General features: G+C 39.5%; 2 protein-coding genes across 2 annotated transcripts in view; one reads left to right on the plus strand and one right to left on the minus strand.

Annotated features, from left to right (window-relative positions):
* The window catches only part of LOC117560917 (formin-2), a 36,467-nt gene extending 26,776 nt beyond the window's left edge, over positions 1-9,691 (plus strand). Inside the window, exons 14-17 of the mRNA XM_034238035.1 lie at positions 6,337-6,388; positions 7,322-7,471; positions 8,459-8,540; positions 8,743-9,691. Of these exons, the coding sequence (XP_034093926.1) occupies positions 6,337-6,388; positions 7,322-7,471; positions 8,459-8,540; positions 8,743-8,769 (311 nt within the window). The 3' untranslated portion in view covers positions 8,770-9,691. The remainder of the gene's footprint in view (positions 1-6,336; positions 6,389-7,321; positions 7,472-8,458; positions 8,541-8,742) is intronic.
* Positions 9,681-18,181, minus strand: grem2a (gremlin 2, DAN family BMP antagonist a). Its single transcript, XM_034238036.1, has 2 exons — positions 17,802-18,181; positions 9,681-12,902 (listed from the first exon to the last, which is right to left on the minus strand). The coding sequence occupies exon 2, from the start codon at positions 12,899-12,901 to the stop codon at positions 12,323-12,325; it is 579 nt and encodes a 192-aa protein (XP_034093927.1). The 5' UTR covers position 12,902; positions 17,802-18,181; the 3' UTR covers positions 9,681-12,322.
* Between the last annotated feature and the right edge of the window lie 326 nt (positions 18,182-18,507).

Here is an 18,507-nt window from a genome sequence, read left to right on the forward strand (position 1 = left end):
TCTAAAAATAGAACAACAATATTCAGTTTTATCGTTAATGTCCTATAACATAATCTTCCTGTGCCAGAATAATGCACTTGAACGCATCAAAGCTTTGTGATTGGCCGGCGTGACCCCATGTGTCGGGGCGTGGCTGGTGGGCAGTGGGCAGTGCACTAGTTCGCTAACGTTGTCCGTGTCAACACCAGGAGTGACAGTCCGCACACACACAAGACCGCAATTATGGCAGAAGCAAAACATATATAATTTTCACTCCGAGTGGGAGGATGATTATTTTTGTATCTATTCCAATTCAAAGTCCATCTGTCTCATCTTCAATGCGAGCGTGGCTTTATCGAAGAAGGGTAATTTAGGAGCGGCATTTCAAAACAGTGCACAAACGCTACGAGACGGAATTCCCTCCTAATTCTGCCCTACGCTCCCAAAAGGGGAGGGGCCTGAAAGGACAGCTAAATGCACAGCAGTCCATTTTCACCAGGCCCAACAACAAGAGCAAGGCTGCTACCAGAGCATCTTAACGTGTCAGTCACGTTCTTGCGTAACACATGAAGTCTTTCAAAGACGGCGAAGTTGTGAAAGAAGCATTCCTGGAGGCTGCCGATGCGTAATAAAAATAACAGTAGCATTTTCAACAGGTTTTTGATATGATAAAAACTCAAGTTATATACCGTTATTAATCAGCTGTAAGTTTGAGTTTGTTTGAACTTATTCATTATAATTATTGTACAAAATGGTATAAGAATGCAAACTTAAATTGATTATATAATCTATTATCAATTCAGGTTAAGAAACTAGTGTTGATTGCATCCTATTTTAAAGGCATTTCTTTTTATACTCTACTAAAATGCAACAAAAAAAGGGTTTGATTCTATTAATTTTGTCTTTTTTATTGTGTAGCTTCAGATCTGAGTTGTCTTATTAGTAAGCCTAATTTATACTTTTGTAGCAACACTATTTTTATATAATGGCAAAGAAAGGGTTCAGAATATTTTCTTTTGTTCTTGTGTCATACTATTCAATGTTTCTTGAAAACATTACCCACTGTAGTATGTGACGTGTGAATAAACTCCAACTCTGTATCAACAACACTGTTGTGTAACTTCAGTTAAATACTTGTATGTGTGTAGATTAGAAAGAGGTAAGATAAAGGATCTGCAGTATTTTATGAAGTATTAATCATACAAAGGTCAGTTTTATACAAGTAGAAGTGTGTATTTACCTGGCAGTAGGCTATCAGTAATGGCTACGCCTCTCTATTTGGACTGGTAGATCTCGGCAGACTGGCAACTTTAAAAGTAGCTCTCGGTTCAAAAAAGGTTGGGCACCCCTGGAATAGAGTTTACTGAAGATTCATGAAGTGACTGCCTTTACATTACATGTCACTTGTTAGACGCTTTTATCCGAAGCGACTTACATACTCAATACTGTGGACAATCCCCACTGGAGCAATTTGGGGTGAAGTGTCTTGCCCAGGGACACAACGACATGCTGACTGCAGTGGGGTTTGAACCTGTGACCCCCTGATTCGAACACAAACGCACAACCCACTGCACCACACACCTCCTCCTTTACAATGTTCTTTTCATACACATATCTTATCAGTTGTTTTCAATGTGTGTGTGTGTGGGGGGGGGGGGGGGTGTGTGTGTGTGTGTATAGCCTACTTCTCTTTCATCCCAGCAATACTCTAATTAGTGGAGTATCGGCTGATCACAGGTACTAGGGGAGTCTCAGGCTCTCCTTTCTGACCTTGAGGCTCTCCATTTTGATCTTTGATTTTCTCCATTACATAAGACACCATTATCTCTTCTACCATCCTGAATTCCCCTCCTCAATCATATTTGTTCGACATCTCAACCCAGGTCAGTTTCAGCCTAGGCTATTTTTAATGGTGTCTCATCCATGCTTGCCCTTAGCTACCAACTCCCTCTCTCATAATCTCCACCCCTTAGCATTACACCATTATTTTCTCCGTTTCTGTCTTTGAACTCAAGGATCCAATCAGCAGGACATTCCACGGATAACAAGTTATTGTATGTGTTTTTGAGCATGTATGTTTTCAATGGTTAGGGTTGTTATTTAATCTGTCCCATACATATGAAAAATATCCCACAAAACTATCAAAGATTATCAATGTGCTGCACTTTTTGCATTGTGTTACATGTTGAATAGAGGTTTTCTTTACCGATACACTATTCAAACCTATGTGAGTAAGATGTTAGTTGTCAAGCTTTCCAGGGAAATGGTTAGACTTTTTTTTTTTTCTTGTTACATGCAGTTTTACTTTGTTGCCTGCTTAGTCAGTCCACAAAAAATTCCCCAACGTTTGGGGAATGTTAGTACTGCTGAAGATGGACAAAAGAGACATTTGTTGACATTATCAATATTCAATACGGTTAGTCTATCCTTAAATATCCCTAATAATGTTTTAAACTTAAAGTTTGCTCCTCTGTGTTACCATCAGGAGTTAAACTTTAAGAAGCAAATAATGTCTCCTTCCTAATTAAAAATGATTCTGTACTCGTATACCCTTGGCATATCTAAGCTGAAAATGCATCTCTGGTGTGAGAGCACATGCTGCAGCTCATCGATCAGAATGATGTAAGTCTTGTATGTCTGCACACACATTTCCAAATCTGTTTCAGGCTGCTTTCTGCTTGATACACACACAAGGGTTCACTCAGTGTCGTTTCCATAGGGACGTCTGTTTATACCAGTGTGTATTGAATAACTCAGAGCTATTGTTTCAACTATGCATCTGCTTTGATGGATTATGACTGCACACTTGGTAGCTGGGTCTTTTATGTCGATCTCTACCTTTTATAAAACAGAGTATTCTTTGCTCTGCCTCAAATGAAGATTCAGGGCCGATGAACCTGTCAGTCTGCTAGATAACTGCAGGGAACAGAGCTGGATGCCTGAGAGTCTAGAATAAAACTGACTTGTGGACATCCAGATCCCTTTCACTTAGTACTTTGGGCGTCATGACATTTTATTATCATATATTTGTCCTTTTTTCTGCTTTGAAAATTCCACTCAGTTCCAGTCTTCCTTAATCTTCCCATGTTTTCTGCTGTTCTGTATTTTACCTTTTTTTCTGTCTGAACAATGAGAGATTAGAAACATCTCGTTGCCTCCTTGTCCTCTTCTTTCATTCCATGACTCCTTCAATCCTAATTGGAAATCAAATAAACCTTTCAGCGTGGTGTTTACGAAGAGGCCTGTTAACATGATAATGATGATGAATTGATTGTAAATGACGATCTTCCTCTATTGGTCTTTCATTTAAACAATAGTCTATAGACATGCTAGCTCTTAAAGCAAAGCTGATGTTTAAGCTAAATGCTCACAATAACAATGCTAACATGCTGATGTTTATCCGCTAGTATGTTTCATATGTTCACCATCTTAGTGTAGTGCATTAGCATGCTAACCTTTACTAATCAGCACTAAACTTAAATAACATTTCAGGATGAAAAAAATGTAATTAAGATTTGAACTGATGATTATACAATATGAGCCTAACAGGAATCTGGAGAAATGGCGTGGCAATCCATTCAATAGCTGTTAAGACATTTCAATCAAAACTCCCAATGTCCGCCTCATGTGACGCTAGATGAACAGTTTTATGCCATCAAGTAGATGTTGTGACATTTCTCTGAAAAATAAAACTCTGACATGCAATATGAAAAAATGTAGGATCTTTAAAGCCATTAGGATGCATCCTTTGGGCACCATGGGTATCTGTACCAGATTTGATGGCATCTCATCAAAGATTTTCAGACATACGTCCGTCATGACCAAAGTGTCTTACCCACATTGCCATCCCCAGAGCATTGCCACATGCATTTTAACTTTTAAACAAAGAAAAAGAAAAAAAGAAAACAGTTATTACTACATTTTTGTTTAAGGTATTGTTCAGTTAAAGCGTATCCGTCATTTTCACCAGATGTCACACAGACATGCTTTTTTCCTCTCCCTTTCCTAATCTGGCATTTAAAACGAGCTCCACTTCAAACATGTAAGATTTATTTGTTATTCTTGTTTTAACATAACAATCGAAAAGCCTTTATTTATGTAGTATTGACTCTGACCTTGGCTACATCCAGTTGGCTGTGACCAATCTTTGTGAAGGACCCGGCTCACAGGCCTCTCTCCCAACTGCTTTTGTATTCAGATGAGAGAGTAATACATAGCATATGTTGTTCAGCGGTAATGCTCACTGTCCATTTTAAAGGAAGTCTGCAGATGAAAGCATCTCTCCTCATTGCCACCCCTTTCTTTTCCTTCTCGTTTCCTTTCTGTCTGTGTTTGAGAGAAATATGGGAGCTCTCTCTTTGATGCAAAGAGAGAGGAGGTTTTTCCTCTGAGAGCAGAATGTAAGCACCGTAACATGGACATGTGACTCAGAAGGCTCCAGACGGGTTTCTTGGGGTTCCTCCACTGCGGCGGTGAAAAAAAGAACAACAGCCAAATGTCTTATTTTTGTTATTTCTGTAATTTCTAAAAGGCCTGGGGTTAAACTGTTTCTGGCTCCACAGTTTAAACCGCTTTTGTTTATTTTCTGACCATGAAACTAACCACAGAATAACAGTGGGAGCGGACTTGTTGGAGCTCGGCTGTTTGGTCTAGCTCGATTTTCCCCGCTCGCTTCACAAATTCTCATGCATGCAGGCCTTTGATGGAGTCACTGTGACTAGCAAGAGAGCACTGGCCATGTGATAATCTGTTTCTGATGGACATAAAGATTAGAAAGACTGATGTCAAACCCCCCTCCTTTTTTTTCTACCAGCTACAACTTTGCTGCTTAGTATGGCACATCATGTCAAACGATTATGTTTAAAATGAACATAAAGTATATAACATAAGAGGGTAAAAAATCACACATTAAATAGACGTGTTGATTCTTAGCCATGATGTGATGAGCTGACATCTTTAAATAATATTTACTGCAAAGCTTTCTGTATACATTTTATTGTAAATACAGTGTTAATCCTTAGTCATCCCACCCCACAATATCACATTTTCTCAATGATTCAATGTTTTTAGAAATATATTTGACATCACTCATAGCAGAATATTATAGTAAGTGTAATGTTAAAACATGTTTCCTTAAAACAACAAGGCACAGTTTGGATATTAAGATGCATCCAGCATTGCCAGACATTCATATTATTCATCAATTTGTCATCATTTATTGATGAGCCGCCAGCGGAGAGACATGATCGTGGTCTGCAGCGTGATTTAGTGCTGTGCTACGTTAAAGCAAAGTTCTGGGCTCAACGGGTTTGTCTGAGATCTTTAGATGTGGCTCTGGATTCAATTACACGTAGCAACCAGATATTCCCGGGATAAGAGTAGAACACAGCCTTGTGCCAGGACAGATTCTCCGTCCCATCTATTGTCATGTCTGTCTTGAAAAGCCACAATGTTTCAAGGCAGCAGCAGCTCTCAGATGATTGACCTTAAGGCGACAGAAAAGTTAATGTCCAACATTAGATATAAAAATGTAGACCCGTAAATGTACAGCTGGATTGACTCTAGTATGATGTATTTGAAAATTAGGATGAAAAATCAGCCCATGGGTCTGAAATTTCATAAGAAGTAGTCTGCCGTATTTTCCTGAGCGAAGCTGTCACATTTCACTGCTGGTCTCTTATTTCATCATTTATGGCGCAGTCAAAAGGATCCTGATGGCCAGCCTAGATAAATGTTGTGGCTTGCTGGAAGTATGTCCTAATGTGTACCAGGGTGTCCAACTCACAGTTTTCTTACCCTCTTGCTGTCTCTCCCTTACTCTCTCACCTTTTGCCCACAAACACACATTATCTTTCAAACACACACACACACACACACACACACACACACACACACACACACACACACACACCACACACACACACACACACACACACACACACACACACACACACACACACACACACACACACACACACACACACACACACACACACACACACACACACACACACACGCACACACACGCACACACACAGAGTCAGTCATCTGTCTTCATTCGGAGTCACCCTGCACAAAGAAGCACTTGTCCTGCGATCTGCAGTACTCATTTGTCAGTTGTGCAATAGTGGACAATCCAACACCTAATAACCTGGTGGCACAGCGATGACCTTGAAGAGGACTGTTGATTTAAGTAATGATGACATCTGGAATACTTCTATATACAAGTTGCATTGTGGGTGAAATATGTATTTTCTGATGTTACAGGAAATCCCGAATCGGTCCTAATCCTTATTTAATCCTGTATTTACTCATGCTCTGCTCTCTCCTTATATCAAAACGTGCCTTCTTTTACAGCCAAAACCAAACTGGAAGCTCAAGAGAAGCAACTGGCTGACACTGAAAAGATGTAAGACCTTCTTCATTTCATTAAACACTTTCAACAGCTTCTTCACCTAAAAAGTAAACACAGTCACTTCTGTTTCATTTCATTGGTTCCCTTTTGATCTATTCTTAACCTTCAAAACAGTGATCCCAGTTGTGAATAACAAAGAAAAAGCAACACAGGATAATGCAATCCAATCCAGTTTAAAGTGTTATTTCCTCACTGAATTAAAGAAATATAATCGTGCTACTTTGTCAATATTTAGGACTCCTGGTTCCTTCAGTTACATGGAAGGTGCGGGCCATGATGCCAGGCCTTCAGCAGACGGGAGGCCCCCTGTGCGGTGTCTGTGTTGTTTATCTAAGCGGAGCGAGAGTAGACAGCCTTGGCTCCAGGCTTCTGTTACTGCTGGCTAGGAATGTGTTCCTATAGCACACTCCAAACAAAGAGACCCCAACCTGTCCACTATATTGATCCACTACAAATGGCCACCGCGTTTAACACTTTAACAAGTGGCATCCCCTGCTATACGCAAGCTCTCATTTTGCTAGATCTGTCTTTGTCTTTTTGTTGGTAGTAGTTGCAGTATGTGTGAGTATATGTACAGAAACGTACAAACAGGCTTATTCACACCTGGGAGAGGAGTTCAAAAGCTAAACGCTGTATGTGAAATGCATAGAAGCTCAGTCCTAGTTAATCTGCCAGATAAAAAACTGAATTACTACACAGCTTTATTGGTAGTAATCCCATTTGTGTGCACTGTTCTATTCTGAAATGCACAGTCATCATTGGTTTGTGTTTTTTATGTTATCCTCTGCTATTACATTTCAGAAAAAATATCCCAATATTTACTTTCATATTTTGCATATTTTCTCGTCAAACAATCGGTGTAGGTTTCTGTAATCTCATGTTGTAATAGGTTGGTTTCTAAGTAATGTTTTCGTTCTCTGTCCCCAGCTTCTTGGAGTTGACCATGTCCTTTTCGGTTAAACCCAAGGCAGGGGAAAAAGAGGTTTCACCCAACACTTTCTTCTCCATTTGGCACGAGTTTTCCTCTGATTTTAAAGACCAATGGAAGAAGCAGAATAAGCTGATGTTACAGGAACGGTAAGAATATGGTGACAAGTTTTCAGTTTCGGACTGTGACATTATATTAGTTGAAGAATTTGTCTGGATACTGGATAATGCTGCTAATGCTGAGTCTTTTCAGTCATTTTGTATTGTTTCTTTGGAAAGGGAACACCACTTTCTGACCTACAAAATGTCATTACAGATATACCAATGTTCCAACATTTAGATTTATCCCCAAGCCAATGTTTCTCAAACATTATGCAGTACATCTCGTGTTCACTGAAGATCCTATCAGACTCATTCAAATTCATGAAGGGAAAAGCGGTTAAATGACCCAAATCTGTGTCCTCACCCCAGTAATGAAAAGAACACATGCAGCATCCAGTTAGCTTCCAGTGGTTTGATGAACATAAAGATACTGCCGCATATGTCAACAAAAAGTAAATTGGTCCATTATGCCAAATTGAGATTGAATTGTGATATGTATTTGTAAGAGAAGCAAAATGTCACAAGCCTTGCTTGTTCAGTAGGAAAGACTGAAACAAATTTGAAAGCATTTACTCTTTGCCCTTTGCGATTGGCAATCATCCCAATTCACTCTCTGCTGGTTTCCTTTTAGACTCCAATGGAACTATAGATAATAATCCTCACCTGTAGGGACATGCACACATGCAGCACAGGCCCACAGTACCAATGTAATGAGCAAAGGAAAGATGCTTGTCTGTTTCAATAAATTATTCTAATCGCTCAATGCCAACATGCAGATCATTTGTCTCGAAGCACAGACGTGTAGTAACACTGCTCTCTCCATGCAGCAGTAAACGACAGTCAGTCATTCAAAGTGACATCCAGGTCCCTGCGTCCAAACACCACAGGACCATAGTCTGGTTGACCCAGCTGTATATTTGTGTACTGCATCTTTGTTTTTAATGGTGAAATACCGAATTTCAAATAGTGGAATGAGTCTGTGTGCATTCTGTGATTTGCTGTGATAACTGATCGTTATTACTGGTGTTTTTTCAGGGTAAAAAAGGCTGAAGAGAGTTTCAAACAGGCCAAGGAGAAAGCTTCCTACAATGTGAAACCCAAACACGCAACTGGAATAGTACGTCTATACACTTCACATCACAGTTACTGTAATGTCTCATCTATGCCTTTTATTTGTTGATTTAGCTTCAGCAGTACAGACGCTCTTCTCTTTTCTGTGCAAATTGTCTCCTCCTTTTTCAAGGTGTTAAAAAAAAAACAACTCATAAGTACAAGGACTTCTGGCTGCAAATAACTCTGGCCTGTTTTTTATTCCACAGAAAGCAAAGTTGGGTCAGAAGATCTGAAGCTGAGAATGGAAAATTATCATCACAGCCAATTGCACAAGCACTGTTTGTACAATATGACATCACTCGTCAGTCATTTTTGCAACGTGTATTTGCTTCCGGTATTTGTTTTCAATTGATTAAGACCTGATGTTTACTGTCAGTTGGTTGAAAGTGGATATTATATTGTTTAGAAGTTGAATGAAAAACGAAATTCTCAGCCCCCCTTTCATAACACCTGCATAATTAAATGAAATATTGTTTCCAAAAGACATTTATAAACTGAGATGATTAATGTAGTTGAGTCATTTGCCAGAAAATGCTCAGAGGAGGCGGAAATTTGTAGCAACACAATATCCAAGCTTTCTCAGTGTTTTATAAGCCATATGTAGCCTATTTTGTGTGTAATTCCCCTGCCTTGTTAACTAGAAAGGCATGAAAACGTCCTTTTTATATCTTCCTTATTGGTCAAAATCAAATAATTTTATAACATTTCTACATGGTGGGTATGGATCATCTGCCAGACAGTGCCTTATCGCACATTGTAGGAGTCAAATCAGTGCTGTAGAACAGAGCTTTTTCTTTTTAGACATATCATCTGTTGTGAAATGTTACATATGTTCTACATCTGAAACATGACACATTTACTAAGTTAGTTTCAGAATCTAGGTATAATTACAAAAATGTTTGACATACAACTGCTTAATTTGTCTTTTCAACCAATAAGGTCATGAACAAGTAAGTGGTGTAATCGTATAAAGACTATTGTTTTTTTTCTCCAGTACTGTATCATCAACTTGCTTTGTTATAAGCAAAAACCCTATGCAGTTAGTTTTGCCTTTCCTCCTACTTGTGAGTGTGTGAACTCCCATATGCAACATGTGACGTGACTTGTGTTATACCAACTATGTGTTTCATTGAATACCCTTGACCACAGAAAAATTATATTTATTGCATAAAAGAAATTACATAATTTGTAATGAAAAATTCTGCTGTTGCTGATTGTTCTCAGTTTTTTCAAATGTGAAAGGGTTACAGAACAACATGCACTCTAAACACCAATGTTTTATATGAAATAGATTTAATATACTTTTCACAGACATACATACACACATACATAAAATATATACTGTATACGGGCCATTCTACCGAAATGGACAAAAGTCAGGTTGGAAATGTTTTGAAATGTTCTTTGTTTTTTCCCAAAACGTTGTCCATATATATTTTGTACCATATCTAAATTACACATATCTACTAAAAGAACCGTACATTTTATATCGTATTTTCAGACTGTATTGGAATGTTGTTCTTCTACCAAAAATGGTCACTACCGAAACATAGTAAATACACTGTAGTAAAAAAGTGTTGTATTAACCTGTTAAGATTGTTTTACCTTCCCTTCTCTAAATAGTATTTTAACAAATATTTCTTGAGGGTTTTTAAAATTAAATTAATAAAAGCGCATTTTTAATCAAATTTCAAAGTTCAATTTATACAATTCATAAAAATCATAATGCAAACGTTCTTTGTAAAATACATAATACTGATCATATTGATTCCAGAGTTGATGATTGTTGAAATTGAACATACATTAAACCAATCAGTATCATATCATTTTAGTTGATAACTCAATATACTTTATTGTTTACAAAACATCCAGTGCTTCGGTAGTGACCACAGTATTTTGTTCTCAAGGTTGTATCATTTTCCCTCAACCTCATTGCTTAATCTTAACTCATAAGTAATATGCCTTATGTTGAAGTGTGAATGTTTGAAGCTACTGACCCAGAATCAGCACTTTAGTAACAGGCTGAAATAGAGGGGTTTGAGGCTAGAATGCATGATCTGTTTGGTATTTTGAGCAAAACACTTCATAGACATGTTTTTTTATACATCTGAGACCTATAATATATGCCTAACAATAGTATAATAAGAGACCTTTAAAGTAACACACTGATTTCCAGACTTTAAAACACATTTATTTCAAAATGATGGGATTTACCTGCTTACCATTCCATTTTGTCACTACCGAAACGATCATGTCAATTACGGAAACGTAACCATATGTTTCGGTAAATGACTGTTTTGGTAGTGACTGTTTCGGTAGTGACGATTCTAGCTCAAATTGAGCATAACTAAAGAATGCTAGCAAGTACATGGCTAGCATACACGTTTGTGAAGAGGTTTACACACATAAAAACCTAATACTTTGCATAAAACCCCGAAAAAGTTTACTTAATTGAAGATAATATGTGTTTGATAGTGACAATGCTTAAGGTTACACGCCGATTTTCAGATTTTGGAACAGATTGATATCAAAAGTATGGGATACAGTATAGCTACTTGCCATTCAGCCATGAGGGACAGGGATGCAGTGTGTAGATGTGATAGTGATAGTGATGCAGATGTGTGTGTAGACAGCCATCACTGCCTTGTCAAAAATGCAGGGGTGTGGCTAAAAACCAGGCTCAGCCATTGGACTAAAACCCCTTGTGTTTCGGTAGTGACATGAAAACTGGGGACATGATTTTTTGAGTATAGTTTTTTTATTAAAAAATGATACCCACAATACATCTAAATATTCCAACTGCTGTTTGAATGTAATCATAAAGCTTTTCTAAATACACCATTGAACAAAATAAAATAAAATGTTTTAAGTGTTATTTACAGAAATTGAAATTTAGATGTCAGGGGACAGCTACTTCCCAATAGAAAGTACCCTATAAATGTTGTTTCTGTATATATTAAACGTATCACTATATAATTGAATGCCTTATGTTTAAATAGACCATAACATATTCTTAGTAAATATCTATGTCTGAATACGTAATTATTTTGTTAAATAGTTTTTCTTGTCGTGGGACCGCACTTTGTACTAATTCGGTAGAATGCCCCGTATATTGCATTGCACCTCCATTACACATGCTGCTGTATGTTTTTCCTACTGGCTAGTATATCTGTGGCAAATATACAGCCAGGCTTGTTTCGAAGCAGGTGGATGCCACTGGTCATTGTTGTGTTGCTTGCTTCATGTTTTCTTGATATCAACTGGTGTATGATTTCGGACATAGAATCTAAGATGCTGGACAACGGATACAATAGTTGTAAAACACAATCAACAGGTTAAAACATTGCAGGGAAAATGTGTACACTATAACTTGTTTCTCCAAGACACTAAATTACCAGCAGAATCCATAGTGTTTTATAGTTTATCATCACCTTTATCACAAAGGAATCTAATGAAAAATGAACAAATAGCCAGGTAAATGGAAATCAAAGGAAGGAAATGTTGTTTTAATGTTGACATTTTGCTGCTTCATCATCAGTGTCTCTTGCACTACTTTAATCAGTCTCTTTCAACAGCATCAGCTTGCCAACATGACTGCTTGTCTCTGATGTAATCATCATTGATCCTTTGTTTAATAATACCAGTTCCATGTCATTTTATTGCGGGACAAGCCATCAGTTGTGCAACACCTTGCAGTATAGTTCAACTTGAAGCCAGTCCTTGTTTGGCGAAGCTTATGAATTTCCTGCCTTTGACTGAACTCCTATTATTTTAATCTTAAATCCTTTACAGTTTCCCATGGCTGCTCACATCCACAGACATGCAGCGGCACTGTTTGACCCTCTGCACCTTGCGGTGTCTGAAAGGCGGCTGCTGGTCTGGGCAGTCTAGCTGCACTGTGAGCTGTGTGATGCGGTGTGGCCTGCAGAAGGAACAGGACTGAAACGGCTCCTGGACCTTGTTGTGTTTTTTCCTTCCAGAGCCTGAGGCCTGTCCTCGATTCTGGCCCTGACTCGAGCTGGGGCCCATATGCCGGGGGATGTAGAAGGAGTTACACTGGCCGTAGCAGAAGCGGTTGACCACGGTGCGGCTGCGGCAGCCCTCCTCGCTGATGGTCTGGCGGAGAGGCTGGGTCTTGCACCAGTCTCTGCGGAGGTAACGACGCTCCGTTACCACCAAGGCCTCCCGGCTGGAGGACAGCACCTCAGGTTTCTGCTGCAGTAGCCGCTGGTGACGCTCTGAGGACAGGTTCCCTTTGGTCTTGTGGGGGGATGGGATGGATCCCTGGGGCCGGGGCTTTTTGGTTTCTGCCGTGATGCAGAGCAGCCCAGCCAGTATGACTGGTATAGATATTCTCCACAGCATTCTGCAAAAGGAGAGAGGCACATTAAATGGTGATTCTCAAGAAAAACATCTGTTGTCACATTAACAGATTCCTTGAATTTTGACAACGTAGGATGTGTACCAATACTTCGGAATTATGTGAAGATGCATGACTGTCATAAAATTCCAAAGATAATATCAATAAAGCAAATAATGTTTGCAGTTTTGTGAATAATATGCATTTGTTTTAACCACCTTTGCTGTCAAGCCTTCCAGGCATCATTGAGGAAATGAATCCATCACCAGGGCCCCCATTTGTCAACATCTCTGTGTCATTACTTTTATTTGCTTTCCTCTCAGCTACGCAACTCTTCCAAAAATAAACAAGGCCCTGCCATCAAAGGATACACTTAAACACCCATAACGAGAAGGGGAAGTTGATTTTATTGGTCCCGTTGCTGGGTAAAATAATTAGGGCTTTGCTTACTTTAGTCATGAACTATGCCGCAGATATGTAAACAGGCATTGGAGAGGACCATCTGCATGTTATTAGGAGAAGAGTTGGGGAACTCTCCAGTACCTTTTGGGAGTCAACTCTTCTACTCATTGGAGATATACTTTGAATCAAACAGAACTGAGATTGACCCAGTGTCCATAATCAGATCTCTGTAAAAAGAAAGATAGCATCATCTAGAGAAATTACTCCTCTGCCATTCACAATGGAGTTTCCGGCCCGTGTGCATGTGTTTGCACCAGCACATTTTTGACCGTCACTCAAGCATCTTTTCAGCAGATGTTGCTCTTGACAAGCATTGCATGACATCAAGTCAGAAATCCTGACAGAGAACCAAACTGCCTCAAGGACATTGGCGGCTCATATTCACAGACTCTTCTTTACTGTGCACATTTGTATTTTCCCTTTCTTCCTTTTCCTGGACCTGCAACTCACTCCGACATGGAACAAATTACTTTATCATAATCCACTCCTCCTCCTTTTCTCTACCCTTGACCCTGAGGTCATGGCAGCTCTGTCCGGACTGCATAAGCATCCCGGTAAGTTAGACAGCAGCTGTGTGTCTATCAAGAAATGCAGTGTAAATTATAACCAGATATTCTCTATAGGAAATGATATGTTGGACTTTTTTGACTTTTTGATGCTTTCTCTTTCAATTCTGATCTCTAGGTTTTCTTTCTGTTGTTTTCTTCATTCAAATATCAAACCAGCGCAGAAAGGAAGTATTTTGGATTATATAGACATTGCCAGAAAATCTGATGTGCTCTACAGTGACAATCAAGTCTGATGTTGATATGTGGATTTTTCCATCTGAGGACATCCAGAAGACAAATACTTTTAATTCACACAAATAAATTCAAATGACTCCTATGCTTCTTCTGTAGGCACACACCTTTTTACATACATACCACAGCCTGCACACACCCACCTAATAGGTTAGAATAACTAAACTAAAGACTCCCGCTATACTGCATCAAGGAGTCATGACCCCACTCCATCTCCCCCTGATCTACCTGCCATGTACACAGTCTCATTTGTCTTGAGCTGATCCATCTCTTTCCTGCTGACTTTGTATTTAAATGCACAAACGCCTGTTTAGGAGGAGCAGACTCTGCTTCTATGTGAAGCCCCTTGTTCTCTGTTTCCCTCTTCTCCTGCTGTCCATCGTTTAGAGAGGCACCCTGTGATTCTGCTGAGCTACAGTCTGCAAAGCCCCGGGGACTTTTGAGGGATGACCTGACCAACTGTGTACATAGAGCATGACGGATGGCCTGTACAGCCAGCAGCAGCGCTCCCTCTCCACTCCCAAACTCTGCTTAAGTATGATAGTGTCGGCCCTGCTAAGCTATCCTCATCAATCTCTGCTGCAAGACAAATTGCGGTTTTGGGGTAAGGCTTTTGGGGGGAGCCCCTGAGGTGGTTAGTGGTTGGGGTTAGGAGATAGAAGGGAAAGAGGGTTTGGGACAGATTACCTACTGGGAAACAAAACCAACCCCACTTGGGCTCCATGCACAGTATGCCCTCCTCCCAGGCTGTTTATCTTTCGACAAGCAGTTTGTCTCTTCGTTTCTATCTCTCCCCATCTGTCTCTCTGTCACTTTATCTGTCTCTCCTGATGCTCAGCACTAGTCATCACAGAGTCCCGGGGACGGAAGGAGACTGTGGTTTTGTGTTTTAATGCTGAGACAGAACTGAACCGGACCCTTCGGTCTGCTGAACACTAATATTGTCCACAAATACAGCTTTATGTTTTACAAGAACCACAAATACGTGGGGGATGTGCTTCACTGAACTGTGGCAGACTTTTGTTCCAAATTTCAGACCTCTAATGACATTACAAATACCAGATACAAATACCAGAGTGACTGCTGAGCTAGACACAAGCCTTTTTATCTATAATCATCAGTGGGAACTTGTTGTATTTTGTTTTTCAGGATATAATATCATGGTAATGTTTTCTGTCTGGACAACAATGGGTCTTCGAAGAAAAATGTCAAAGTGAAATGAAAAACAAATTGAATCGTGAAAAACTCCAGCCTTGTTGCTAAATATTTATTAATTTGAGATGTTTTTGTTGTTAGATAATTGAAAAAAGGAACACAAATCCATTTCAAGACTTTGAAACTTGTGCCTACGGATGTATTTCCACTAAACCATGTGAAACATCTTCCCAGCATGTCTTCAAAGGCAGGTTAAAACAAACAAAACCTGATGCCTCAATTATTGGTGCGTCAGAAAGTCTCATACACAGACTGGTAAGTGCAGTTAATTACAGTAGAACTGCATTTAATTCACCGTGCAACTCCAACCTCAATCACACAAGGGGAGGTGCACAAGCACACGCACGCACACATTTGTGACCACACATGTTCACACACACACGCACACACACTCACACACACACGCACACACACACACACAGGATATACAGAGGGAAAGAGAGATAAATGAAATGTTTTCACTCGGAGCCAATTACACGAAGAGGAACCATGTCATTATCTGCATTTGCGGATTCTATTTTCCCAAACTACGCTCGGCTGTTGGCTCATTAACAGTTGCGGGGGTGGCGGGGTCCTTTAGGGGGCTTTTCTGTGTAAATGTGTCTAATGCCAACATTGCCAAGAGGCTGCTTTAGGCAGTTTGGGCAGCCATTTGTCACCACAATCCATCTTGATAATGACTAGCAGCCCATATATAATGCTTTCCAAGTTAAGTACTGGCAAGAATGTAAGGCTTCTTTGCCTCAGCAACATTAAGTGCTTTAGTGGTGGATGAGAGGCAATTAGAGATGCTATGATAGTGCAGGGTTTCTCATTTCACATTTGTGTGACACTACTTAGCTGCAGTGATTAACACCACCTTACATTTTGACTCAAAGTTAAATGTGTCTGTTTAATCACATAACATGAAGTTTTCCCCTTGAAGGTTTATATGCCTTATTTCACACTATCTGACAGAATCACAAAATACTTTTTGTTTGTATTTTTCTTTCCATTTAATGGGAATATCCTTCTTCAGTGGTTTGAACAATGTTTGATTGCACATCATGAGCTTTCAATGATTGGGGCTCAAGCAGGCCACTGCCTGTTACGGGGTTTACAACTACTTCTTTAAAGCCATATTTTGCAATGTGAATGTTCTGCTGGTTAAAAGAAACAAAAGCTTTAATTTTAACCACACACAACCACACATTCTGGCCAAAATGCAGCTTAACTCTACTTTTAATCCGCTTTCCTCAGTGTTTTCTTATTACCTTCATGTGTTAAGCATAAACTGCACGTGTTAAGAACGCTGTTAAGGCTTCTATCAAATAACAGTTTTACTATCTTTAGAGGCTTACAATGAAGTGTTTTCTGTTGCTTAAGAACCTGTAATGTGTCTGTGTGCTAAATCCTCTTTGACATCAGAGCGAACTGTGCAAGGTGGTGCAGTCACCGGAGCTGTAAGCAGGATCAGAAGGCAAACTCCCCACCTTTCAACACATGCACACTGCAGCAACACACACACTCACACGTTCACACCAATGTTGATACACAGCAGTTCACACATGAATACACACAAATGCATTAAATATACATACAGAAATGAACACAAACACAACGATATACAGGTGTACATTAGAACTGAAAAAAAGAATAAAGATTATTGTGTATACACAGACAACAGGTCCCCGATATATGTTAATATCATTGTCTCTCTTTTTCGAATTCAGTGGAAAAACTACACTGACTCTTAATCTCAGTAAAATGCACAGTACAACACACTGTTATCACACACTAATTCTCTCACTCACAACACTAATTCCCCTGGATAATTATAGTAATTTAGTCTACATCTTTATCCAGAACACCTTATAGTACCTTGAAGGCGTATATTTTTACTATGGGTGGCCCCTGTGGGGATCAATCCCTCACTGCTGGCGGAAAGGCAAAATATCTGTACAACTACTGCTGGTCAGATTAAATGAATCTGCGCTTAGTCATTCAGAGACCCACTTAGTCACTCAGTCTCATTATCTCCGTCAGTCTCTTACTGCCCACTTGTTCAAAGCGCTCATGTGGGAAATGTCAAACCAGTACTTATCTACACTTATCTACACTTCTCACCTCAGTAACTCGAAAATGGTGCGTCGCACATATATAATCATTGTTTCCTCACATACACTGCAAATTAGGTCAATCTTCAAGGGATTCATTATTCTAGAAATCCTGCTATTTACAATGATATGTTTGGCCTTAAAGTGGGGCAACAAGTGTACCATCTTGCATTAAGAACTTTCTTTTATGATATGCTATTCAATTGTAATACATGCATAGTATTAATTATTTCAATAGACATTTTAAAGAACCTTCTTGCAAACTGTTTGAAGGGTTTTAAACCAAGTGTTAAAGTGTTATCACAATACAAAACGAGGCATGGTTTATGTACCTCTCACCACAGGGCGCAGGAGGACGGTAACGTGTCGAGGATGCAGTCAGGGGATGTCGATGCCTTCAGTGGTCCTTGCGTCTGCTTCCAGGTTTCGGTTTCCATGGCAACATAATCTGTAGTATCCTCAGGCTTGTCCTCGCTCCTCTTTTTTTTTCTCCCACCACGCTAAAGTCTCAAAGTATTGGCCAGGATTAGCTTTCCATCACTTTGGCCAAGATGTGTCTCTTTATATCTCTCTCAGTCTATGGTTCTCTTTAAAGTTTGTTTTTTAAGTTTAAGAAAGCTCCAGGTCTCAGTTACAGTAAACCCATATCTCCGTGCTGTGGAGACAGTCTGTCTTTGAGAGTGTTTGACTCACTGTGAAGCCTGCCTTAGTTTGAATCCCCACCACCCCCTTTCCTTCCTCAAGACTGGGAGGGTTTATCCTATTGGTCATTGTGTGAATCAAACCAAGCTTCACTTCTTTCATTTAAGTCTCCCTGCATCTGTCTCTCTCTCTGCCTGTTGACATTTTTCTTTGATATATATATATTTTGGCAATTCCCATGCATCCATTATATATCAAACCTATAAAAATGACAACTTTTCCATTGTTTGTTTTTCCATTTTATGATTGCTTTCCCTCTTCCCCTGTGTTTGACATTAACATTTTTAGGAGGTGGATGACATTTTGTCAGAATGGACAACACAGGACCAAGTTGTA

Source organism: Gymnodraco acuticeps, unplaced genomic scaffold (assembly GCF_902827175.1).
Source record: "Gymnodraco acuticeps unplaced genomic scaffold, fGymAcu1.1, whole genome shotgun sequence".
NCBI lineage: Eukaryota > Metazoa > Chordata > Actinopteri > Perciformes > Bathydraconidae > Gymnodraco > Gymnodraco acuticeps.

Bases quoted from the DNA above. Each gene is read 5' to 3' on its own strand.
- grem2a (XM_034238036.1), bottom strand. From the start codon at position 12,901: ATGCTGTGGAGAATATCTATACCAGTCATACTGGCTGGGCTGCTCTGC.